Genomic DNA, 25,081 nt, shown 5'->3' on the forward strand with positions numbered 1-25,081 from the left:
TATATTTATATATTAATATGTATATATATATATATATATATATATGTACATGTACATGTGTATACACTTTATAACATGTTGTTTTTTGATTTTCAAAATGCCGTTTTTTCTCTTTTTCTTGTGTCATGCATCGGCTTTTACAGCAAGTAGTAAGTACTTTTTTGTATTGCTTTACGAGTTATTCTTAATTACGTGATTCCTCCCATCACCCCATTATACATGTCCATTATAACTCCCATATTTACTGTTTAACATATCAGGACAAGTGAACAGGGTGGATTTAGAATGGTCATGAAGAATTAAAAAAAAAAAAACGGAAGGAACACTGCAATTTCTGGCAACTCATAGGAAATTCTTAAAGTGAAAGGACAAGTCAACCTTCAGAGACAAGTGGGTTGAGTGAATGCAGCAATATTAGTAGAACACATCAGTGAAAGTTTGGGGAAAATCCGACAATCCGTTCAGAAGCTATGAATTTTTGGAGTTTCTGCTCAGTCACGACAGGATGAGAAGACTACTATGGCGCGTGATGTCACATGCGTACATCGATATAAAGAAAGTATAAAGAAAATTCAACATATTCTCATTTTTCTCTCATAACAAAAGAACACTCAGCTTCTCTCTTTCAGAAGGCAGAGGGAATGACATTACATTACGGAGACATAATATGCACTTTATTCAAAAAGTAAAGTTGTGTGAAATTCTCTTTTTATTTTCCTTATATCGTTGTACGCATGTGACATCATACACTGTAGTAGTCTTCTCATCCAGCAGTGATTGCGCAGATACTTTAAAAATTCAAAACTTTTTAACAGATTGTCGGATTTTTCCCAAACTTTCACTGATGTGTTCCACTAATATTGTTGCATTCACTAAATCCACATGTATATGAATGTGACTTATCCTTTAAGTAGATGGTGAAAAGAAGAGACACAGGTAAATTTCCTCCTGTATCTAGTGAAAGTAACCAGAGTTATGAAGCTGCAGTGTCCAGTTGAAAATGATGCGAACCTTGACCCCGCTGTTCAATGAGTAGGGAGTGAGACGTTAGCTTTGTGTGTGTGTGTGTGTGTGTGTGTGTGTGTGTGTGTTTTCATAGATTAATTCATAAACAATATATGATTATTCTAGAAAATTTCAGGAAGATTACAATAACTTCCTTATTTACAAATACAAGATGGGCATAATCAATATAATTCTGGTGGGGAAGAAATTAAAGAAATATTTTTAAGAATAAGACGTAGAGTAATTTGTGGTAAGTATAGGGAATTTCAATATAAGTCACTACAAGGTTACCTTACGTACTCCCTTATATATTTGGATTTGCAGCTAAAGTCATGTTCTTTTTGTTAAAAAAAAAGAGGAGGAGACGTATCCACATATATTTCTGTTTTGTAAACAAGTTCAAAGAACTTGGCAAGAAATGATAGATTTGATTTGAGGGAGATAGAAATTATTGACTAGAATTTGATTTGTATGGGAATTCAAGGAAACTCTCTAAAATCAAAATGTGCGATACCATTATTTTAATTATAAAATAAATCATATATTTTTCCGCATCAAAAGGAGTGCTTCCTTGAGCGAATGAAATTCTAATGATTATAAATTATAAAGATCAGGAAAAGGAATTGGTTATTAAAATTTCTAAAATAAGGTTACATTTATTGAATGGGAAAGAGTTATATATTTAGGGAATGTAAGTGTAGTATTTTAATTTCATTGAACCTTTTTTATCATTGTGTTAGGCAGTTTGTAAGATGTAATATTGTTTGGGTTTTTGTTGTTGTTTACTTTTTTTCTACCTTCCTACACACCCATAACTAATGCTTCCCTGGTAGTATCAGAACTGTCATTTTGGGATTTATATATTTGAATGACTCACTGAGTGAGAATGTGAGCGCGTTCACTGTACATGGGGTTGGTTGAGGATGGGTGCCTTTTTCCCTTCTGTATGATGTGTTTGTTCCTTTCCCTTTAGTTTTTCTTTATCCATTTTTTGCATACAAAATTCTTTGTGTTCCATTCGTAACATTGATAATGTAGAATTTATGTTGTCATAATGATATTTGTATCATTTTGTAATTAACTAATTTGTAAGAAAGAAAGGAAGAAAAATAAAAGATTGTCAAAGAAAAAAATATATATAATAACATTCTGTTTCCGACTTTTTGGACAGCATGAGAATAAGTCTTCACGTCTCTCTCTGTTTTTGTTTGTTTTTTTTATCAGCTACGACAGTCAAAGGTCCATCAATAGATGGTGAGTGTATTTCTTTAACGCGCAACAAATACAGAGTGAATTGTTGGGCTAAACGCACTTGGAATGTGTTTTACTACAAACACTGTGATCAACTTTTTTTTTTTAATCTGCGCTATAACAATTTCGTTCATACTATCCACAATCCGCCATTGTATTATGCTGTATAATCCGTTTTCCCAGCATTATTACAACGTTTCTTCCTGCAGGGCTTATGATCAGGCAAATTTTCAAGTGAATTTACTTTTGTAATTCGCTTTTGTTGATCAAATGACAGGATCAAATCTGTACAATGCATCTGTTGCTGTGGTCGTATCAACCTACACTGTGCATGTACTTTCGAGCGTGAGATACGCGTTGCCTGGCTTTATAGTTTATAGTGTTGCGCGTGCTAACTATACAGTGTGTAAGTCGACTTTAGTTCATTAATGTGTTTGTCTGGTGATTCTAAGACATTGCTGTATAACGATTTGCACAGGTTTATCAAAACGCAATACTTTATAAACCAATTAAAGCAATTGCTTCGATATCGTTAAATGTGAACTTTACATGGAATTGTAATGATGTGGCTTCATTTACACTTCAGGACATTGATATTCCTAAACTACGTTGTATTCTTTATAATCAAATATAAGAATTATATTTTCTGGCTCTTTCTTCTTTCAGGGTGCACTTACGGAGGCGTGACATATCAGGTAAGCCTCACTGATGATGTGGACATCGTTTGTTTGATTTACTGTTTTGAATTGATAAATTTACGTTTTTAAAGTTGCGTTAGCATCCCCTTGTGCCTATGAAAGTAAACTGACATTTATCACGTTTTATCAGTAAATCATTATAAGATAATGAGACAAATTGCAGAAATCACAATTTCCAAGTCACTGTTTGAGCCCAAACTTAGGAATTATCTAGGAGAAGAATTTGCTCTTTTAGGAAAATAATATAAAGACCAAAGATTGACTAGATTGACCAAATATCACCTTTTTTGAGTCCTCATGTAAAAACTGGGTATGCGGGGGTTTTTTTTATTAGTTTTGTGATGCATGGTTAGGATATCAATTATAATGTGTACGTGTGTGTATGTGCTGCGTCAGGTTGGCTCAACGATCTATAACATCCGAAAGCAAGTTCCCTGTTACGTCGTGATCTGCGGAAAATCAGGAAGGCCAGAATGGGTGCCCGAAGTTTACAACTGCTCAGAGCAATGTGATGTGAGTACCAATGTAAAAACATCCCCGGGTACAGGATTCTCTCTCTCTCTCTCTCTCTCTCTCTGTAACACATCATTCGTTCATAATGATGTGTTACAGTAAGTACGTTGTAATCACAATGTACAATGAAACCTGTTCATAGCGGCCACCCGAGTGAGACGAAAAGTGTGCCCTCTATGACAGGTTCTTTCACGTGGCTTGTCTCTCGGAGGGAATTTCTTTAGTGGCCGTATACCTGCAGTTGACCGCTGTAGAAAGGTGGTCGCGAAGGCAGGTTTGACTGTATTCCTATCAAAATAAAAGATAGAGAGAGGAGGTTAACAGATAGAAACATATTTATATTCAGACTACAACAGGCATTTAGTTGTCTATAGGCAGACTATTATCGCCCATCCGGCTGTGACGGTTTAATGACTTCTACCTACTTTCCCGCACATGTCCTTGCCTGTTATTCTCGTTACCTTAACGAGTTAACCTTAACTACTCGCTTGTGGTGCTAATATTTGAATAATCTACAAACGATACTGCCTATTACGTAGGGGATACCAGAAGCAAGTCATCGCGAATTGTTTGCTATTTTCTCTGATGTCCTCTTTTGCTGGCTTCACGTTTTGAATTCAATGCGTCTCTTCTGAAATTTAGAGAAGTTCTATGCTTTCCAACGATTCCCCTCTTTCTGTGATACCATCATCTACTCGTATTGTAAACCAAGCAACGTGTAGTCATTGATTCTTATTGCAAACAATGCAATCACCGGGATATTATTGTACGTGTTAAACAATAATAATGATATTCATTATAAAGATCATGAGGATAATGATGCCAATAAAAAAAAAAATATGATAACTGTTTTTTTTTTTTTACCTACGACTTTTGGCCATAAAGAATTAATGAAGATAATGGATATGAAAGCAAAATTCAAGATGATGGGACCATTGATAAGTACTCCAAACCACAAAATGAAAAAAAAAAATTATGCGTCATAAGCGTTATATTAGATGGTTCCTGAATGGAGCATGATGAAGTCACTTGCATCAATCACATGGGGATAGTGTTTCAAATATCAAAAGTAGCATTAAGCTATGATACACTTCATGCTTTCTTATGTTCAATGTGTAGGACGACGTTTCTTACCCGAGTGGCTGCTGTGACGAATGCAGTGAGTACCGTTCAAACCCCATCCTCCTCCTTCCCCTCTTCCTGTGGAGTGTGCAAAAGCAGTAATTGTCAATTGTAATCAGAAAGCAGAGTACATCAAGTAAATATATTGTACACACGATGAGAGAGATGTGACATCAAATAAAGCTGAAGTTGATTGTGTCATGTTTTAGCCTTTACCCCGGGCTAATCAAACTTTGGCTAAATATTCAAGGAACAGTAACAACAGCAATTGATAATGCTGAAGCGTAACGTATATCTAAGTAAGGAAGTGTTGTATATTTCAGACAAGGGCTCCGTCACCCAATTGTGGTTGCTATTAGGAGAAATTACACTGTATATCACGGGCAAGATTATTTCAAGGACATAGAGAATGCCCAGTACGTCGGTGCATCAACTCTTTGTTTCGTTAAAGCTTTGTGCATATCTGTCAGATCTGCTTGTTTCGAAACTGTGAATGAAGGCGACATCGACATCGGGTTCTTTTTTTTTGTTGTTGTTGTTATGATTTTTTTTTTTTTAATCCGACAGAAACCCAGGAAACTACAACCGTAAGCACGACCACTGGTGTAGCAACAACACAGAGTAGCGAAGGTAAGACTATATTATCACGATTATATTTGATTAGCACCTTTTAGACGACACATACCGTCATGATAGCTAAGTAAATGAAAGGTAAAGATAAGTTGTGAACAGTATCCGCAAGATTCAAAAGTCAAGCAAAAGTACAGAATATGAAAATGTAGCCATAAGCGTGTCGCTTTCATATTGTGCAACTTCAGATCTGTGATGCTACTGCTACGACGCGCCTATTAGACCATGAGATGCCTTAGACAGCTGTTGTCAAAAGAATTGTAAAGGGGAATTCCCATGCAGTTAAAAGTTAGTTTTGAATACTTTACAAGTTTCTTAGTAGGACAATTAATATTTGATTAAATTCGGATAAAAAAGTAAGAAAGCTATGTCAGTTTCGCTGACAAATACATTTTGTTCAATATCACTCTCTGTGTAAGTCGTTTCCTCGCTACAAATGGTGTTGGGTTTTTTTTTCAAGTGTGTAGCCGTAATTCGAGTATGAATTTCCCTTTGCCATTGAGACTTTTCTACTTAACTAATTGTTCTAACCGACAAGATAACGAGTCATTTTAATCTCAGACCGAGAGGATACCAAATTTGTCAAGTCTTCGGATGCACTACATTGAATTCGACAGCGATTGTTCATGTTCATGTTTTTATAAGAACTGAGAGCGAAACGCACAACAAGCTTATGCTTTCGGTACATTTCTTTCATGTACCGTTTTGTGTGTCTTTCTTTTTATCACATACAATAGAGGCTATGCTTTCTAGAAAATAGAATAGGAAGAAATAGTTTATTATCATTCAAGAAAAGATGGAGTCAATGAATAAGGACACTTTTCTACCTCTGCCATGTGGAGATGACTTTCTAACCGATTTATAAATGTGTGTATATCTCTTCATATTATCCACATATTACAGAAAAAACAACATCGGGACTGCCAGGTAAATTTCATAGCTTTCATTTTCTTGTTCTTGCCCTAAGACTTCATATCCTTCTTAATGTGTCGTAATATGAAAAGAATCGCTGCTTTACCACTAATAAGGATCGTTCGCCAGAACTTTTTTTTCTCTCTCCCCCCCCCCCCCCCCCCCCCCCCCCCCCCACCTGTGCATTGTGGTTGCTTATACCCCGTTTACAGTGCGGGGCTGGACCGAGTCGGGCCGGGCGAGCACGGCCTCAATTATCACGGTACTCGGCCGCGCAATTCTGTTTGATTTACAGTGGAGGGCTCAGCCCGGGCTTTTAATAAAACTTTTAATATTTGTCATAGTGGCGCTCTGCTTGTACACAAACGATTATTTGGTACCGCATTATGCCCAGTTTCCTTTTACAGAGAGAAAAGGCCAGACTGCTTCCAGACCTTGGCCAAATGCGCGGCCATATGTTGAACCGCATTTGGCCATTTTTAAGGGTTTCCAGCGAAAGGAAGGCCAGGCTGAGCCCGATCTTTTCACTCACTGTAAACGGGGCCTAGGTTAATATGCTGGAGAGGCGTGTTACTTACTGCACATTATCTCATTGATAATTAAACAGAATTCACCACGACCAAGACACGAACAGAAGCAACAACCAGACCGGGAACCGAAAGAGCAACAACTGTCATTGAACAAACTACTGCAACTCCTGAATCAACAACTACAACTCAGACAACTGTTACATCAACCACTAGTGCAAGGCAGGAATCTACAACGCCAGGTACTTTTTTACTTGCGTTTTTCTAGGACTCCTGTCCCCAGATTCGAAACCGGAAGGATTTCATTTATTACTAGAGGACAGTTGGACAATTTTTCGCGTTAACGTAACCTGATCTTCCTCTACATTCTGCCTAAATGTATTCAGGAAGCAAGTCAGTTTCCTACACTGAACAAATGACTGAATACAAATGGTACTATCTCTGAATAAGTTGCACGTGTCATGTTTGCTGAACAAATGTACGCTTCATACTCGTCGTCATCGAGGTTATACCTATCTACATTCAACTTTCCAACTTTACCAGGTGCTTGTAGGGAACCACTGGATGGTGTGGATCTTTATACTAATTTGCAAGTTTTACTGGATAACGAACGTGTTACTGTTCACGCTAATAGCGAATCACCTAAAAAGACAGATTTTGACAATCACAATAGGTGATACGCTGATACCGTATCACCTATAGCGTACACATTCTGCAACGTGCGTTTCTCACCTTGGATTTCCGATTCATTTTTGTTTCATTAATCAGCAACGGGCATGGAAACAACAGTAGTTACAACCGTTGTAACTACAACAGTACCTACCACCACGTCGAAACCCACAACAGTCACTGAAGCTACCACCACAGCTGTTACCACAACAACTCCGATGGGTACTACTAGGATGGAGGAGACCACAACTCTTTCTACTACTACTACTCCTGCTCAGACTACAGCAATGGGTAAAGCCTTGTTCTTTTTTTTTTCTCTCTCTCTCTGGCAAATGAACTTTCTTTATAAATTAATATCGTAAGTTAACACTTCCCTTCTATCCCAATTTAAGGCATGGAATTTAGTTGAGAATAATGTTCTAAATTGACTACTGGTGGCACTTTAAGACTTAGGAGATTGTCATCGCTACAATACAATACATTGTTATGTATCCCCAAAACAACATTTGCACCAACAATTCTAAAGTGGTAGTAGTGGAGACAACTGCTACTCAGTCGACCATCACATATACCACTTGAGCAACTGAGCAACCAACAACAGCACCAGGTAATTTCCATTCCATTCTAATATGATTCATGTCCCATTAAACATCAACGGTAGTGGAACGCTATGGTATGGCCAAAATATTTTACCCAATAACTGAGACGAACGATTGACCATTCTTTTCAGAATGCTACGAGCCACAAGAGCCATTGCAAGAAGTCACTACCTTGACATACGAAGCCAGTTTCAGTCAGCCTACTACTATCAGAGGAATAAAACTACCTGCCAGCAGCTTCCCTACAATGACTACAGTAGTATTCAGGATCAAACGCGCCGAAGGAGATGAATGGATTATTGTTCCTGCACAGAGCACAGAATCAGGATCTGGTGACTTCTCCGGTTCAGGATCGGGAGAGTCAGAGAATCAGGTAAATCCTAAATAGACAAGTATTCCCTTGTTCTACACAAAACATACATTACCACTTCTTGTATTAATACGTTATAAATGAAATGGGCGGTATTTCGCCTGTATCTTCTATTAACCCTTTATGTGCTTTGAGTGTTGATTTCCACGTACAACACTAAAGCATTGTTTACGATATCCAACAACAGTGGATGATGATAGAGAAAGGCTTCACAATATCATCTATCTTCAATCTTCAGTGTACCAGTCCTACATGTAAAATTTCTACAGTTCATCTACTCTGATTCCTCATACTAATACTTTTTATCTTTCTTAGAAAAGCATAATTATGTGACCCCTTTATTGTAGTCGTATTTCAAACATATTTGATTTTCCAGATTGACATTTGCATTTTCTGAAAGTTGTTTGGTCCAGATATCAAATAGAAAAGTTGTACTAATGCACTGATTAATTTCGTTGTATTCTTCATAGGGAGAAGTGACGTTTTCTTTGAGTGACTCTGCTCCAACTAACCTCTGGCTTCCATCCGAATTGGGGCCTGTGCGAGCTATCGAAGCAAGCTTTGGAGATGCACTTAATCTGGGAAATGAAATCGATGTCTACGGCTGTCAGGGTAGGTGCACTTAAACCGACTTATTCACAAACAGCACTCTTGTGTGGAAAAGTTCTTTTCAGTTCAAACCGAAAAATCTCGTTCACGAATAGAATTCAATCAGTTCTATCTAACGTGTCTGTCGTGATCCCCTTAGATGTTCTTATTACGCAGAAAAGGTATATGCTAAGATTTATTTCTAATCATTTGATTCTTTCTCCATTTATAGATTATAAGACACATTGTATTCCCTCCGTGCTCTATGAACTGTATAATCAGTGAACTTACAGCATTATAAGTTGTTAGCTATTCCAATATCAATTCCCTTAAAACTGAGAGCATTTTCAGTTGTTAGCTATGGCCAGATCAATTTCATTAAAAAGGTTCCTATGGATTTATTTTCCCCTTTGTTTGTATATTACCGCAGGACCCACTCTGGCTCCAACCACGAGAGGTACCTCTCCCCCAGGTAATACATTCCATTTTTATAAAAATATTAGGTTTCCTCGGTTTGGTCAAATACCTTGAAACATTAAATAAGTAAAAAAAAAAAAATATCTCTTTTAAAGCTCAAGACCACAGCGAAGCGCCAAACGCTGCAATCTCATTTTTTCCTCCCTCAACATCTAAAGCGATGACACTGTTTTTTTTTTTTTAAATACACTTGAAATCATCATTTTAGTCAAGAAAAGAAGGAAAATTGTCTTTTAAGATATATTTCATACTTCAACTCTGTCTAATACGACTGTATTCGATCCAAAAGTAGAATGTTCTCATTTGTTTCTTTCTCTCAACATTTACAGAAACGACAACTCTGGGTCAGTCAGGTAGGTCTAAGTCTCCATTGTATTTCTAACCTTTTTGAATTAACATGTAGTAAAAAAAGAAAATCAGATATCACTAAATGATAATTGCTTTAAGATCAAACTGGTTTCGACTATTCTTCGCTATAAGTCTTCTCTTTAAAAACAAAAGTCTCTCAACTGTCAAAAACACTGAGTGAAAGATACATGTGTGTCGTTTTCTCCTTTTTTACAGAAGTTACAACAACAAGGACGCGAACGCGAGCGACGACTACTGCTCCAGGAACCGAGCAAACAACAGCAGTAGTAGAGGAAACTACTGCCACTCCTGAAGCAACAACTACAACTCAGACAACTGTTACATCGACCACAACAGCACGACAGGAATCTACAACGCCAGGTAACTTCTCACTTCCATTTTTCCAAGACTCGTGTCCGAAGACGTAAAACCTGAATTATGTCATGTAAAACTAGAAGGCGGTCACTCAACTCTTTCGTGTTAGCGTAACCTCTTCCTTCATCTTCATTCTGCTTGATGGTATCCAGCAACCAAGTTTGCTTAACTAAACGAATGACTAAAATGCATATGTTAATATCTCTTTCAATGACTTTAACGTGTTACTGTTCACTTAACAATATTGTACCCTACAAATTCGTCGTCACGCCCGTCTACATCCAAGACATTTCTTTTACTTACCAGCTGCTTGCAGAAAACCACTGGATGGCGTGGATCTTGATACTAAATTGGAAGTTTTACTTGACAACAATAAAACCAACCTTTGGAGCGAACCTACTTCAGAGAGGACAGTGAAGGTCACTGTCAAATCAGTCGATGACACCTCAGACCTGACGATTAAGATATCAGCTGTCAGCATAAGCACAACCAATGGTTCACCTCCCGATAGCGTTACAATTGGTGTCCTCTCGTCCAGCGATGGACCTGTTGAACGCGAATTTACAGCTCAACCCGGAGACGATCAGACTCAAGGAATGTACGAGCTTCGAAACTTGACTGGTTTGAATGAAGTTTATTTCGAAATCACTCTTCCTGACGACTACAACGTGGCAGATTCGGAATTGACGGTGACATTCAGAGGATGTATTGAAACAGGTAATTTCATTTCTTTATGCGCTGAAGAAGTCCTCATTCATCTCTTTTGTTCTTGTATATGATCTATACATTTCTCCCACTAAATTTAACCACTACCTGCTGATATTGCAACAGCATATCAACTTTGGAATTTTGTGTGATCACAAAAAGATGATTGGCAGGTTATTGATTTGGTAAATTTATGTCTATACATTTTTCACCCATTACTCCTGCACTTTAATTCTTTTTTCTAATTAATCAGTCCTCATCCATCTCTTTTGATCGTGTAATGATCCATTCATATATAACCGGTAACTGCTGATATTCCAACAACACATCAACTTCAGAATTTTAAGTAATCACAAAGAAAAAAAAAAGATAATTGGCATGTTATTGCTTTGGTAGGTTTATGTCCATATATTTCTTGCTGATTATTCTGGTACTTTATGACAGTGCACTCAACTTATCAGCAACAATTTCACACTACACTACACTACGATTCATTATTGTTTCATTAATCAGCAACGGGCATGGAAACAACAGTAGTTACAACCGTTGTAACTACAACTGTACCTACCACCACGTCGAAACCCACAACAGTCACTGAAGCTACCACCACAGCTGTTACCACAACAACTCCGATGGGTACTACTAGGATGGAGGAGACCACAACTCTTTCTACTACTACTACTCCTGCTCAGACTACAGCAATGGGTAAAGCCTTGTTCTTTTCTCTCTCTCCCTCTCTCTCTCTCTCTGGCAAATGAACTTTCTTTATAAATTAATATCGTAAGTTAACACTTCCCTTCTATCCCAATTTAAGGCATGGAATTTAGTTGAGAATAATGTTCTAAATTGACTACTGGTGGCATTTTAAGACTTGGGAGATTGTCATCGCTACAATACAATACATTGTTATGTATTCCAAAACAACATTTGCACCAACAACTAAAGTGGTAGTAGTGGAGACAACTGCTACTCAGTCGACCATCACATATACCACTTGAGCAACTGAGCAACCAACAACAGCACCAGGTAATTTCCATTCCATTCTAATACCATTCATGTCCCATTAGTATAATCATCAACGGTAGTGGAACGCTATGGTATGGCCAAAATATTTTACCCAATAACTGAGACGAACGATTGACCATTCTTTTCAGAATGCTACGAGCCACAAGAGCCATTGCAAGAAGTCACTGCCTTGACATACGAAGCCAGCTTCAGTCAGCCTACTACTATCAGAGGAATCAAACTACCTGCCAGCAGCTTCCCTACAATGACTACAGTAGTATTCAGGATCAAACGCGCCGAAGGAGATGAATGGATTATTGTTCCTGCACAGAGCACAGAATCAGGATCTGGTGACTTCTCCGGTTCAGGATCGGGAGAGTCAGAGAGTCAGGTAAATCCTAAATAGACAAGTATTCCCTTGTTCTACACAGAACATACATTACCACTTCTTGTATTAATACGTTATAAAAGGAAAATGGGCGGTATTTCGCCTGTATCTTCTATTAACCCTTTATGTGCTTTGAGTGTTGATTTGCACGTACAACCCTAAAGCACTGTATCGATATCCAACGACCACGAATGATAGAGAAATGCTTAACACTATCCTTTATCTTCAGTGTACCAGTCCTAGCTGTCAAATCTCTACTTATCATCTTCTCTGATTCATCGTACTAAAACTTGTTATCTTTCTTGGAAAAACATTATTATGTCACCCCTTTATTGCAGTCGTATTTCAAACATATTTGATTTTCCGGATTTGCATTTGCATTTTCTGAACATTGTTTGGTCCAGACATCAAATTGGAAAGTTGTACTAATGCATTGATTAATTTCTTTGTATTCTTCATAGGGCGAAGTGACGTTTTCTTTGAGTGACTCTGCTCCAACGAACCTCTGGCTTCCATCCGAATTGGGGCCTGTGCGAGCTATCGAAGCAACCTTTGGAGAAGCACTTAATCTGGGAAATGAAATCGAGGTCTACGGCTGTCAGGGTAGGTGCACTTTAAGCGACTTATTCAAAAACAACACTCTTATGTGGACAAGTTCTTGTGAGTTCAAACGGAAAATTCTCGTTCACGATTAAAATTCAAACAGTTCTATCTAACGTGTCTCTCGTAATCCTTAAAAGTTCTAGTTACGCAGAAAAGGAATATACTATGATTTATTTCTAATCATTTGATTCTTTATCCATGTATAGATTATAAGACACATTGCATTCACTCCGTGCGCTATGAGCGGTATAATAAGTGAACTTACAGCATTTTAAGTTGTTAGTTATGGCCAGATCAATTTCATTAAAAAGTTTCCTATGGATTTATTTTCCCCTTTGTTTGTATATTACCGCAGAACCCACTCCGGCTCCAACCACGAGAGGTACCTCTCCCCCAGGTAATACATTGTATTTTTATAGAAATATTAGGTTTTCTCGGTTTGGTCAAATACCATGAAACATTGAATAAGTAAAAAAAATAATAATATTTCTTTTAAAGCTCAATACCACAGCGAAGCGCCAAACGCTGCAATCTCATTTTTTTTCCTCAACATCTAAAGCGATGACACTGTTTTTTTTTTTTCAAAATACACTTGAAATCATCATCTAAGTCAAGGAAAGAAGGAAAATTGTCTTTGAAGATATAATTATTTCATATTTCACCACTGTCTAATACGACTGTATTCGATCCAGAAGGAGAATGTTCTCATTTGTTTCTTTCTCTCAACATTTACAGAAACGACAACTCTGGGTCAGTCAGGTAGGTCTACGTCTCCATTGTATTTCTAACCTTTTTGAATTAACATGTACCAAAAAAAGAAAATCAGATATCACTAAATGATAATTGCTTTAAGATCAAACTGGTTTCGACTATTCTTCGCCATAAGTCTTCTCTTTAAAAACAAAAGTCTCCCAACTGTCAAAAACACTGAGTGAAAGATACATGTGTGTCGTTTTCTCCTTTTTCACAGAAGTGACAACAAGGACGCGAACGCGAGCGACAACGACTACTGCTCCAGGAACCGAGCAAACAACAGCAGTAGTAGAGGAAACTACTGCCACTCCTGAAGCAACAACTACAACTCAGACAACTGTTACATCGACCACAACAGCACGACAGGAATCTACAACGCCAGGTAACTTCTCACTTCCATTTTTCCAAGACTCGTGTCCGAAGACGTAAAACCTGAATTATGTCATGTAAAACTAGAAGGCGGTCACTCAACTCTTTCGTGTTAGCGTAACCTCTTCCTTCATCTTCATTCTGCTTGATGGTATCCAGCAACCAAGTTTGCTTAACTAAACGAATGACTAAAATGCATATGTTAATATCTCTTTCAATGACTTTAACGTGTTACTGTTCACTTAACAATATTGTACCCTACAAATTCGTCGTCACGCCCGTCTACATCCAAGACATTTCTTTTATTTACCAGCTGCTTGCAGAAAACCACTGGATGGCGTGGATCTTGATACTAAATTGGAAGTTTTACTTGACAACAATAAAACCAACCTTTGGAGCGAACCTACTTCAGAGAGGACAGTGAAGGTCACTGTCAAATCAGTCGATGACACCTCAGACCTGACGATTAAGATATCAGCTGTCAGCATAAGCACAACCAATGGTTCACCTCCCGATAGCGTTACAATTGGTGTCCTCTCGTCCAGCGATGGACCTGTTGAACGCGAATTTACAGCTCAACCCGGAGACGATCAGACTCAAGGAATGTACGAGCTTCGAAACTTGACTGGTTTGAATGAAGTTTATTTCGAAATCACTCTTCCTGACGACTACAACGTGGCAGATTCGGAATTGACGGTGACATTCAGAGGATGTATTGAAACAGGTAATTTCATTTCTTTATGCGCTGAAGAAGTCCTCATTCATCTCTTTTGTTCTTGTATATGATCTATACATTTCTCCCACTAAATTTAACCACTACCTGCTGATATTGCAACAGCATATCAACTTTGGAATTTTGTGTGATCACAAAAAGATGATTGGCAGGTTATTGATTTGGTAAATTTATGTCTATACATTTTTCACCCATTACTCCTGCACTTTAATTCTTTTTTCTAATTAATCAGTCCTCATCCATCTCTTTTGATCGTGTAATGATCCATTCATATATAACCGGTAACTGCTGATATTCCAACAACACATCAACTTCAGAATTTTAAGTCATCACAAAGAAAAAAAAAGATAATTGGCATGTTATTGCTTTGGTAGGTTTATGTCCATATATTTCTTGCTGATTATTCTGGTACTTTATAACAGTGCACTCAACTTATCAGCAACAATTTCACACTACACTACACTACGATTCATTATTGTTTCATTAATCAGCAACGGGCATGGAAACAACAGTAGTTACAACCGTTGTAACTACAACTGTACCTACCACCACGTCGAAACCCACAACAGTCACTGAAGCTACCACCACAGCTGTTACCACAACAACTCCGATGGGTACTACTAGGATGGAGGAGACCACAACTCTTTCTACTACTACTACTCCTGCTCAGACTACAGCAATGGGTAAAGCCTTGTTCTTTTCTCTCTCTCTCTCTCTCTCTCTCTCTCTGGCAAATGAACTTTCTTTATAAATTAATATCGTAAGTTAACACTTCCCTTCTATCCCAATTTAAGGCATGGAATTTAGTTGAGAATAATGTTCTAAATTGACTACTGGTGGCATTTTAAGACTTAGGAGATTGTCATCGCTACAATACAATACATTGTTATGTATTCCAAAACAACATTTGCACCAACAACTAAAGTGGTAGTAGTGGAGACAACTGCTACTCAGACGACCATCACATATACCACTTGAGCAACTGAGCAACCAACAACAGCACCAGGTAATTTCCATTCCATTCTAATACGATTCATGTCCCATTAGTATAAACATCAACGGTAGTGGAACGCTATGGTATGGCCAAAATATTTTACCAAATAACTGAGACGAACGATTGACCATTCTTTTCAGAATGCTACGAGCCACAAGAGCCATTGCAAGAAGTCACTGCCTTGACATACGAAGCCAGCTTCAGTCAGCCTACTACTATCAGAGGAATCAAACTACCTGCCAGCAGCTTCCCTACAATGACTACAGTAGTATTCAGGATCAAACGCGCCGAAGGAGATGAATGGATTATTGTTCCTGCACAGAGCACAGAATCAGGATCTGGTGACTTCTCCGGTTCAGGATCGGGAGAGTCAGAGAGTCAGGTAAATCCTAAATAGACAAGTATTCCCTTGTTCTACACAGAACATACATTACCACTTCTTGTATTAATACGTTATAAAAGGAAAATGGGCGGTATTTCGCCTGTATCTTCTATTAACCCTTTATGTGCTTTGAGTGTTGATTTGCACGTACAACCCTCAAGCACTGTATCGATATCCAACGACCATGAATGATAGAGAAATGCTTAACAATATCCTTTATCTTCAGTGTACCAGTCCTAGCTGTCAAATCTCTACTTATCATCTTCTCTGATTCATCGTACTAAAACTTGTTATCTTTCTTGGAAAAACATTATTATGTCACCCCTTTATTGCAGTCGTATTTCAAACATATTTGATTTTCCGAATTTGCATTTGCATTTTCTGAACATTGTTTGGTCCAGACATCAAATTGGAAAGTTGTACTAATGCATTGATTAATTTCTTTGTATTCTTCATAGGGCGAAGTGACGTTTTCTTTGAGTGACTCTGCTCCAACGAACCTCTGGCTTCCATCCGAATTGGGGCCTGTGCGAGCTATCGAAGCAACCTTTGGAGAAGCACTTAATCTAGGAAATGAAATCGAGGTCTACGGCTGTCAGGGTAGGTGCACTTTAAGCGACTTATTCAAAAACAACACTCTTATGTGGACAAGTTCTTGTGAGTTCAAACGGAAAATTCTCGTTCACGATTAAAATTCAAACAGTTCTATCTAACGTGTCTCTCGTAATCCTTAAAAGTTCTAGTTACGCAGAAAAGGAATATACTATGATTTATTTCTAATCATTTGATTCTTTATCCATGTATAGATTATAAGACACATTGCATTCACTCCGTGCGCTATGAGCGGTATAATAAGTGAACTTACAGCATTTTAAGTTGTTAGTTATGGCCAGATCAATTTCATTAAAAAGGTTCCTATGGATTTATTTTCCCCTTTGTTTGTATATTACCGCAGGACCCACTCCGGCTCCAACCACGAGAGGTACCTCTCCCCCAGGTAATACATTGTATTTTTATAGAAATATTAGGTTTTCTCGGTTTGGTCAAATACCATGAAACATTGAATAAGTAAAAAAAATAATAATATTTCTTTTAAAGCTCAATACCACAGCGAAGCGCCAAACGCTGCAATCTCATTTTTTTTCCTCAACATCTAAAGCGATGACACTGTTTTTTTTTTTCAAAATACACTTGAAATCATCATCTAAGTCAAGGAAAGAAGGAAAATTGTCTTTGAAGATATAATTATTTCATATTTCACCACTGTCTAATACGACTGTATTCGATCCAGAAGGAGAATGTTCTCATTTGTTTCTTTCTCTCAACATTTACAGAAACGACAACTCTGGGTCAGTCAGGTAGGTCTACGTCTCCATTGTATTTCTAACCTTTTTGAATTAACATGTACCAAAAAAAGAAAATCAGATATCACTAAATGATAATTGCTTTAAGATCAAACTGGTTTCGACTATTCTTCGCCATAAGTCTTCTCTTTAAAAACAAAAGTCTCCCAACTGTCAAAAACACTGAGTGAAAGATACATGTGTGTCGTTTTCTCCTTTTTCACAGAAGTGACAACAAGGACGCGAACGCGAGCGACAACGACTACTGCTCCAGGAACCGAGCAAACAACAGCAGTAGTAGAGGAAACTACTGCCACTCCTGAAGCAACAACTACAACTCAGACAACTGTTACATCGACCACAACAGCACGACAGGAATCTACAACGCCAGGTAACTTCTCACTTCCATTTTTCCAAGACTCGTGTCCGAAGACGTAAAACCTGAATTATGTCATGTAAAACTAGAAGGCGGTCACTCAACTCTTTCGTGTTAGCGTAACCTCTTCCTTCATCTTCATTCTGCTTGATGGTATCCAGCAACCAAGTTTGCTTAACTAAACGAATGACTAAAATGCATATGTTAATATCTCTTTCAATGACTTTAACGTGTTACTGTTCACTTAACAATATTGTACCCTACAAATTCGTCGTCACGCCCGTCTACATCCAAGACATTTCTTTTATTTACCAGCTGCTTGCAGAAAACCACTGGATGGCGTGGATCTTGATACTAAATTGGAAGTTTTACTTGACAACAATAAAACCAACCTTTGGAGCGAACCTACTTCAGAGAGGACAGTGAAGGTCACTGTCAAATCAGTCGATGACACCTCAGACCTGACGATTAAGATATCAGCTGTCAGCATAAGCACAACCAATGGTTCACCTCCCGATAGCGTTACAATTGGTGTCCTCTCGTCCAGCGATGGACCTGTTGAACGCGAATTTACAGCTCAACCCGGAGACGATCAGACTCAAGGAATGTACGAGCTTCGAAACTTGACTGGTTTGAATGAAGTTTATTTCGAAATCACTCTTCCTGACGACTACAACGTGGCAGATTCGGAATTGACGGTGACATTCAGAGGATGTATTGAAACAGGTAATTTCATTTCTTTATGCGCTGAAGAAGTCCTCATTCATCTCTTTTGTTCTTGTATATGATCTATACATTTCTCCCACTAAATTTAACCACTACCTGCTGATATTGCAACAGCATATCAACTTTGGAATTTTGTGTGATCACAAAAAGATGATTGGCAGGTTATTGATTTGGTAAATTTATGTCTATACATTTTTCACCCATTACTCCTGCACTTTAATTCTTTTTTCTAATTAATCAGTCCTCATCCATCTCTTTTGATCGTGTAATGATCCATTCATATATAACCGGTAACTGCTGATATTCCAACAACACATCAACTTCAGAATTTTAAGTCATCACAAAGAAAAAAAAAGATAATTGGCATGTTATTGCTTTGGTAGGTTTATGTCCATATATTTCTTGCTGATTATTCTGGTACTTTATAACAGTGCACTCAACTTATCAGCAACAATTTCACACTACACTACACTACGATTCATTATTGTTTCATTAATCAGCAACGGGCATGGAAACAACAGTAGTTACAACCGTTGTAACTACAACTGTACCTACCACCACGTCGAAACCCACAACAGTCACTGAAGCTACCACCACAGCTGTTACCACAACAACTCCGATGGGTACTACTAGGATGGAGGAGACCACAACTCTTTCTACTACTACTACTCCTGCTCAGACTACAGCAATGGGTAAAGCCTTGTTCTTTTCTCTCTCTCTCTCTCTCTCTCTCTCTCTGGCAAATGAACTTTCTTTATAAATTAATATCGTAAGTTAACACTTCCCTTCTATCCCAATTTAAGGCATGGAATTTAGTTGAGAATAATGTTCTAAATTGACTACTGGTGGCATTTTAAGACTTAGGAGATTGTCATCGCTACAATACAATACATTGTTATGTATTCCAAAACAACATTTGCACCAACAACTAAAGTGGTAGTAGTGGAGACAACTGCTACTCAGACGACCATCACATATACCACTTGAGCAACTGAGCAACCAACAACAGCACCAGGTAATTTCCATTCCATTCTAATACGATTCATGTCCCATTAGTATAAACATCAACGGTAGTGGAACGCTATGGTATGGCCAAAATATTTTACCAAATAACTGAGACGAACGATTGACCATTCTTTTCAGAATGCTACGAGCCACAAGAGCCATTGCAAGAAGTCACTGCCTTGACATACGAAGCCAGCTTCAGTCAGCCTACTACTATCAGAGGAATCAAACTACCTGCCAGCAGCTTCCCTACAATGACTACAGTAGTATTCAGGATCAAACGCGCCGAAGGAGATGAATGGATTATTGTTCCTGCACAGAGCACAGAATCAGGATCTGGTGACTTCTCCGGTTCAGGATCGGGAGAGTCAGAGAGTCAGGTAAATCCTAAATAGACAAGTATTCCCTTGTTCTACACAGAACATACATTACCACTTCTTGTATTAATACGTTATAAAAGGAAAATGGGCGGTATTTCGCCTGTATCTTCTATTAACCCTTTATGTGCTTTGAGTGTTGATTTGCACGTACAACCCTCAAGCACTGTATCGATATCCAACGACCATGAATGATAGAGAAATGCTTAACAATATCCTTTATCTTCAGTGTACCAGTCCTAGCTGTCAAATCTCTACTTATCATCTTCTCTGATTCATCGTACTAAAACTTGTTATCTTTCTTGGAAAAACATTATTATGTCACCCCTTTATTGCAGTCGTATTTCAAACATATTTGATTTTCCGAATTTGCATTTGCATTTTCTGAACATTGTTTGGTCCAGACATCAAATTGGAAAGTTGTACTAATGCATTGATTAATTTCTTTGTATTCTTCATAGGGCGAAGTGACGTTTTCTTTGAGTGACTCTGCTCCAACGAACCTCTGGCTTCCATCCGAATTGGGGCCTGTGCGAGCTATCGAAGCAACCTTTGGAGAAGCACTTAATCTAGGAAATGAAATCGAGGTCTACGGCTGTCAGGGTAGGTGCACTTTAAGCGACTTATTCAAAAACAACACTCTTATGTGGACAAGTTCTTGTGAGTTCAAACGGAAAATTCTCGTTCACGATTAAAATTCAAACAGTTCTATCTAACGTGTCTCTCGTAATCCTTAAAAGTTCTAGTTACGCAGAAAAGGAATATACTATGATTTATTTCTAATCATTTGATTCTTTATCCATGTATAGATTATAAGACACATTGCATTCACTCCGTGCGCTATGAGCGGTATAATAAGTGAACTTACAGCATTTTAAGTTGTTAGTTATGGCCAGATCAATTTCATTAAAAAGGTTCCTATGGATTTATTTTCCCCTTTGTTTGTATATTACCGCAGGACCCACTCCGGCTCCAACCACGAGAGGTACCTCTCCCCCAGGTAATACATTACATTTTTATAAAAATATTAGGTTTTCTCGGTTTGGTCAAATACCATGAAACATTGAATAAGTAAAAAAAATAATAATATTTCTTTTAAAGCTCAATACCACAGCGAAGCGCCAAACGCTGCAATCTCATTTTTTTTCCTCAACATCTAAAGCGATGACACTGTTTTTTTTTTTTCAAAATACACTTGAAATCATCATCTAAGTCAAGGAAAGAAGGAAAATTGTCTTTGAAGATATAATTATTTCATATTTCACCACTGTCTAATACGACTGTATTCGATCCAGAAGGAGAATGTTCTCATTTGTTTCTTTCTCTCAACATTTACAGAAACGACAACTCTGGGTCAGTCAGGTAGGTCTACGTCTCCATTGTATTTCTAACCTTTTTGAATTAACATGTACCAAAAAAAGAAAATCAGATATCACTAAATGATAATTGCTTTAAGATCAAACTGGTTTCGACTATTCTTCGCCATAAGTCTTCTCTTTAAAAACAAAAGTCTCTCAACTGTCAAAAACACTGAGTGAAAGATACATGTGTGTCGTTTTCTCCTTTTTCACAGAAGTGACAACAAGGACGCGAACGCGAGCGACAACGACTACTGCTCCAGGAACCGAGCAAACAACAGCAGTAGTAGAGGAAACTACTGCCACTCCTGAAGCAACAACTACAACTCAGACAACTGTTACATCGACCACAACAGCACGACAGGAATCTACAACGCCAGGTAACTTCTCACTTCCATTTTTCCAAGACTCGTGTCCGAAGACGTAAAACCTGAATTATGTCATGTAAAACTAGAAGGCGGTCACTCAACTCTTTCGTGTTAGCGTAACCTCTTCCTTCATCTTCATTCTGCTTGATGGTATCCAGCAACCAAGTTTGCTTAACTAAACGAATGACTAAAATGCATATGTTAATATCTCTTTCAATGACTTTAACGTGTTACTGTTCACTTAATATTGTACCCTACAAATTCGTCGTCACGCCCGTCTACATCCAAGACATTTCTTTTATTTACCAGCTGCTTGCAGAAAACCACTGGATGGCGTGGATCTTGATACTAAATTGGAAGTTTTACTTGACAACAATAAAACCAACCTTTGGAGCGAACCTACTTCAGAGAGGACAGTGAAGGTCACTGTCAAATCAGTCGATGACACCTCAGACCTGACGATTAAGATATCAGCTGTCAGCATAAGCACAACCAATGGTTCACCTCCCGATAGCGTTACAATTGGTGTCCTCTCGTCCAGCGATGGACCTGTTGAACGCGAATTTACAGCTCAACCCGGAGACGATCAGACTCAAGGAATGTACGAGCTTCGAAACTTGACAGGTTTGAATGAAGTTTATTTCGAAATCACTCTTCCTGACGACTACAACGTGGCAGATTCGGAATTGACGGTGACATTCAGAGGATGTATTGAAACAGGTAATTTCATTTCTTTATGCGCTGAAGAAGTCCTCATTCATCTCTTTTGTTCTTGTATATGATCTATACATTTCTCCCACTAAATTTAACCACTACCTGCTGATATTGCAACAGCATATCAACTTTGGAATTTTGTGTGATCACAAAAAGATGATTGGCAGGTTATTGATTTGGTAAATTTATGTCTATACATTTTTCACCCATTACTCCTGCACTTTAATTCTTTTTTCTAATTAATCAGTCCTCATCCATCTCTTTTGATCGTGTAATGATCCATTCATATATAACCGGTAACTGCTGATATTCCAACAACACATCAACTTCAGAATTTTAAGTAATCACAAAGAAAAAAAAAGATAATTGGCATGTTATTGCTTTGGTAGGTTTATGTCCATATATTTCTTGCTGATTATTCTGATACTTTATAACAGTGCACTCAACTTATCAGCAACAATTTCACACTACACTACACTACGATTCATTATTGTTTCATTAATCAGCAACGGGCATGGAAACAACAGTAGTTACAACCGTTGTAACTACAACTGTACCTACCACCACGTCGAAACCCACAACAGTCACTGAAGCTACCACCACAGCTGTTACCACAACAACTCCGATGGGTACTACTAGGATGGAGGAGACCACAACTCTTTCTACTACTACTACTCCTGGTCAGACTACAGCAATGGGTAAAGCCTTGTTCTTTTCTCTCTCTCTCTCTCTCTCTCTCTCTCTGGCAAATGAACTTTCTTTATAAATTAATATCGTAAGTTAACACTTCCCTTCTATCCCAATTTAAGGCATGGAATTTAGTTGAGAATAATGTTCTAAATTGACTACTGGTGGCATTTTAAGACTTAGGAGATTGTCATCGCTACAATACAATACATTGTTATGTATTCCAAAACAACATTTGCACCAACAACTAAAGTGGTAGTAGTGGAGACAACTGCTACTCAGTCGACCATCACATATACCACTTGAGCAACTGAGCAACCAACAACAGCACCAGGTAATTTCCATTCCATTCTAATACGATTCATGTCCCATTAGTATAAACATCAACGGTAGTGGAACGCTACGGTATGGCCAAAATATTTTACCCAATAACTGAGACGAACGATTGACCATTCTTTTCAGAATGCTACGAGCCACAAGAGCCATTGCAAGAAGTCACTGCCTTGACATACGAAGCCAGCTTCAGTCAGCCTACTACTATCAGAGGAATCAAACTACCATCGGGAGAGTCAGAGAGTCAGGTAAATCCTAAATAGACAAGTATTCCCTTGTTCTACACAGAACATACATTACCACTTCTTGTATTAATACGTTATAAAAGGAAAATGGGCGGTATTTCGCCTGTATCTTCTATTAACCCTTTATGTGCTTTGAGTGTTGATTTGCACGTACAACCCTAAAGCACTGTATCGATATCCAACGACCATAAATGATAGAGAAATGCTTAAAAACATCCTTTATCTTCAGTGTACCAGTCCTAGCTGTCAAATCTCTACTTATCATCTTCTCTGATTCATCGTACTAAAACTTGTTATCTTTCTTGGAAAAACATTATTATGTCACCCCTTTATTGCAGTCGTATTTCAAACATATTTGATTTTCCGGATTTGCATTTGCATTTTCTGAACATTGTTTGGTCCAGACATCAAATTGGAAAGTTGTACTAATGCATTGATTAATTTCTTTGTATTCTTCATAGGGCGAAGTGACGTTTTCTTTGAGTGACTCTGCTCCAACGAACCTCTGGCTTCCATCCGAATTGGGGCCTGTGCGAGCTATCGAAGCAACCTTTGGAGAAGCACTTAATCTAGGAAATGAAATCGAGGTCTACGGCTGTCAGGGTAGGTGCACTTTAAGCGACTTATTAAAAAACAACACTCTTATGTGGACAAGTTCTTGTGAGTTCAAACGGAAAATTCTCGTTCACGATTAAAATTCAAACAGTTCTATCTAACGTGTCTCTCGTAATCCTTAAAAGTTCTAGTTACGCAGAAAAGGAATATACTATGATTTATTTCTAATCATTTGATTCTTTATCCATGTATAGATTATAAGACACATTGCATTCACTCCGTGCGCTATGAGCGGTATAATAAGTGAACTTACAGCATTTTAAGTTGTTAGTTATGGCCAGATCAATTTCATTAAAAAGGTTCCTATGGATTTATTTTCCCCTTTGTTTGTATATTACCGCAGGACCCACTCCGGCTCCAACCACGAGAGGTACCTCTCCCCCAGGTAATACATTACATTTTTATAAAAATATTAGGTTTTCTCGGTTTGGTCAAATACCATGAAACATTGAATAAGTAAAAAAAATAATAATATTTCTTTTAAAGCTCAATACCACAATGAAGCGCCAAACGCTGCAATCTCATTTTTTTTCCTCAACATCTAAAGCGATGACACTGTTTTTTTTTTTTCAAAATACACTTGAAATCATCATCTAAGTCAAGGAAAGAAGGAAAATTGTCTTTGAAGATATAATTATTTCATATTTCACCACTGTCTAATACGACTGTATTCGATCCAGAAGGAGAATGTTCTCATTTGTTTCTTTCTCTCAACATTTACAGAAACGACAACTCTGGGTCAGTCAGGTAGGTCTACGTCTCCATTGTATTTCTAACCTTTTTGAATTAACATGTACCAAAAAAAGAAAATCAGATATCACTAAATGATAATTGCTTTAAGATCAAACTGGTTTCGACTATTCTTCGCCATAAGTCTTCTCTTTAAAAACAAAAGTCTCTCAACTGTCAAAAACACTG

At 37.9% G+C, this 25,081-nt stretch overlaps 4 protein-coding genes and 1 long non-coding RNA gene across 5 annotated transcripts; all 5 read left to right on the forward strand.

Moving 5' to 3' along the window:
- Nucleotides 1-2,139: 2,139 nt before the first annotated feature.
- Nucleotides 2,140-9,415, forward strand: LOC139740674 (uncharacterized). Its single transcript, XM_071651246.1, has 11 exons — nucleotides 2,140-2,259; nucleotides 2,923-2,951; nucleotides 3,351-3,467; nucleotides 4,587-4,626; nucleotides 5,157-5,219; nucleotides 6,123-6,146; nucleotides 6,739-6,900; nucleotides 7,427-7,618; nucleotides 8,058-8,299; nucleotides 8,767-8,908; nucleotides 9,315-9,415. Exons 1-11 carry the CDS (start codon nucleotides 2,178-2,180, stop codon nucleotides 9,413-9,415), a joined length of 1,194 nt encoding a protein of 397 aa, XP_071507347.1. The 5' UTR covers nucleotides 2,140-2,177.
- Nucleotides 9,416-11,279: 1,864 nt separating this feature from the next.
- LOC139740656 (uncharacterized) lies at nucleotides 11,280-13,256 on the forward strand. The gene is made up of 4 exons (XM_071651232.1): nucleotides 11,280-11,494; nucleotides 11,944-12,185; nucleotides 12,644-12,785; nucleotides 13,141-13,256. The coding sequence occupies exons 1-4, from the start codon at nucleotides 11,311-11,313 to the stop codon at nucleotides 13,239-13,241; spliced, it is 669 nt and encodes a 222-aa protein (XP_071507333.1). The 5' UTR covers nucleotides 11,280-11,310; the 3' UTR covers nucleotides 13,242-13,256.
- A 1,852-nt stretch (nucleotides 13,257-15,108) lies between these two features.
- Nucleotides 15,109-17,098, forward strand: LOC139740657 (uncharacterized). Its single transcript, XM_071651233.1, has 4 exons — nucleotides 15,109-15,323; nucleotides 15,775-16,016; nucleotides 16,475-16,616; nucleotides 16,972-17,098. The coding sequence occupies exons 1-4, from the start codon at nucleotides 15,140-15,142 to the stop codon at nucleotides 17,070-17,072; spliced, it is 669 nt and encodes a 222-aa protein (XP_071507334.1). The 5' UTR covers nucleotides 15,109-15,139; the 3' UTR covers nucleotides 17,073-17,098.
- Nucleotides 17,099-18,938: 1,840 nt separating this feature from the next.
- Nucleotides 18,939-20,917, forward strand: LOC139740658 (uncharacterized). Its single transcript, XM_071651234.1, has 4 exons — nucleotides 18,939-19,153; nucleotides 19,605-19,846; nucleotides 20,305-20,446; nucleotides 20,802-20,917. The coding sequence occupies exons 1-4, from the start codon at nucleotides 18,970-18,972 to the stop codon at nucleotides 20,900-20,902; spliced, it is 669 nt and encodes a 222-aa protein (XP_071507335.1). The 5' UTR covers nucleotides 18,939-18,969; the 3' UTR covers nucleotides 20,903-20,917.
- Nucleotides 20,918-23,529: 2,612 nt separating this feature from the next.
- On the forward strand, nucleotides 23,530-24,548 carry LOC139740659 (uncharacterized). Its single transcript, XR_011711579.1, has 3 exons — nucleotides 23,530-23,551; nucleotides 24,010-24,151; nucleotides 24,507-24,548. It is a non-coding gene; the product is annotated as an uncharacterized lncRNA (long non-coding RNA).
- Nucleotides 24,549-25,081: the final 533 nt, after the last annotated feature.

This window comes from Diadema antillarum, unplaced genomic scaffold (assembly GCF_040938485.1).
Source record: "Diadema antillarum isolate AM-2024a unplaced genomic scaffold, OU_Dant_1.0 seq00000871_RagTag, whole genome shotgun sequence".
In the NCBI taxonomy this organism is placed as follows: domain Eukaryota; kingdom Metazoa; phylum Echinodermata; class Echinoidea; order Diadematoida; family Diadematidae; genus Diadema; species Diadema antillarum.

What these genes read in the sequence shown, in the direction of transcription:
- LOC139740656 (XM_071651232.1), top strand. Translation starts at nt 11,311, where the DNA reads ATGGAAACAACAGTAGTTACAACCGTTGTAACTACAACTGTACCTACC. An exon ending in TGCTCAGACTACAGCAATGG is followed by an intron (nt 11,495 to 11,943) that starts GTAAAGCCTTGT and finishes CATTCTTTTCAG; the next exon opens with AATGCTACGAGCCACAAGAG. An exon ending in CGAGGTCTACGGCTGTCAGG is followed by an intron (nt 12,786 to 13,140) that starts GTAGGTGCACTT and finishes ATATTACCGCAG; the next exon opens with AACCCACTCCGGCTCCAACC.
- LOC139740657 (XM_071651233.1), top strand. Translation starts at nt 15,140, where the DNA reads ATGGAAACAACAGTAGTTACAACCGTTGTAACTACAACTGTACCTACC. An exon ending in CGGGAGAGTCAGAGAGTCAG is followed by an intron (nt 16,017 to 16,474) that starts GTAAATCCTAAA and finishes TATTCTTCATAG; the next exon opens with GGCGAAGTGACGTTTTCTTT. An exon ending in CGAGGTCTACGGCTGTCAGG is followed by an intron (nt 16,617 to 16,971) that starts GTAGGTGCACTT and finishes ATATTACCGCAG; the next exon opens with GACCCACTCCGGCTCCAACC.
- LOC139740658 (XM_071651234.1), top strand. Translation starts at nt 18,970, where the DNA reads ATGGAAACAACAGTAGTTACAACCGTTGTAACTACAACTGTACCTACC. An exon ending in CGGGAGAGTCAGAGAGTCAG is followed by an intron (nt 19,847 to 20,304) that starts GTAAATCCTAAA and finishes TATTCTTCATAG; the next exon opens with GGCGAAGTGACGTTTTCTTT. An exon ending in CGAGGTCTACGGCTGTCAGG is followed by an intron (nt 20,447 to 20,801) that starts GTAGGTGCACTT and finishes ATATTACCGCAG; the next exon opens with GACCCACTCCGGCTCCAACC.
- LOC139740674 (XM_071651246.1), top strand. Translation starts at nt 2,178, where the DNA reads ATGAGAATAAGTCTTCACGTCTCTCTCTGTTTTTGTTTGTTTTTTTTA. An exon ending in ACGGAGGCGTGACATATCAG is followed by an intron (nt 2,952 to 3,350) that starts GTAAGCCTCACT and finishes GTGCTGCGTCAG; the next exon opens with GTTGGCTCAACGATCTATAA. An exon ending in TGGCTGCTGTGACGAATGCA is followed by an intron (nt 4,627 to 5,156) that starts GTGAGTACCGTT and finishes TTAATCCGACAG; the next exon opens with AAACCCAGGAAACTACAACC.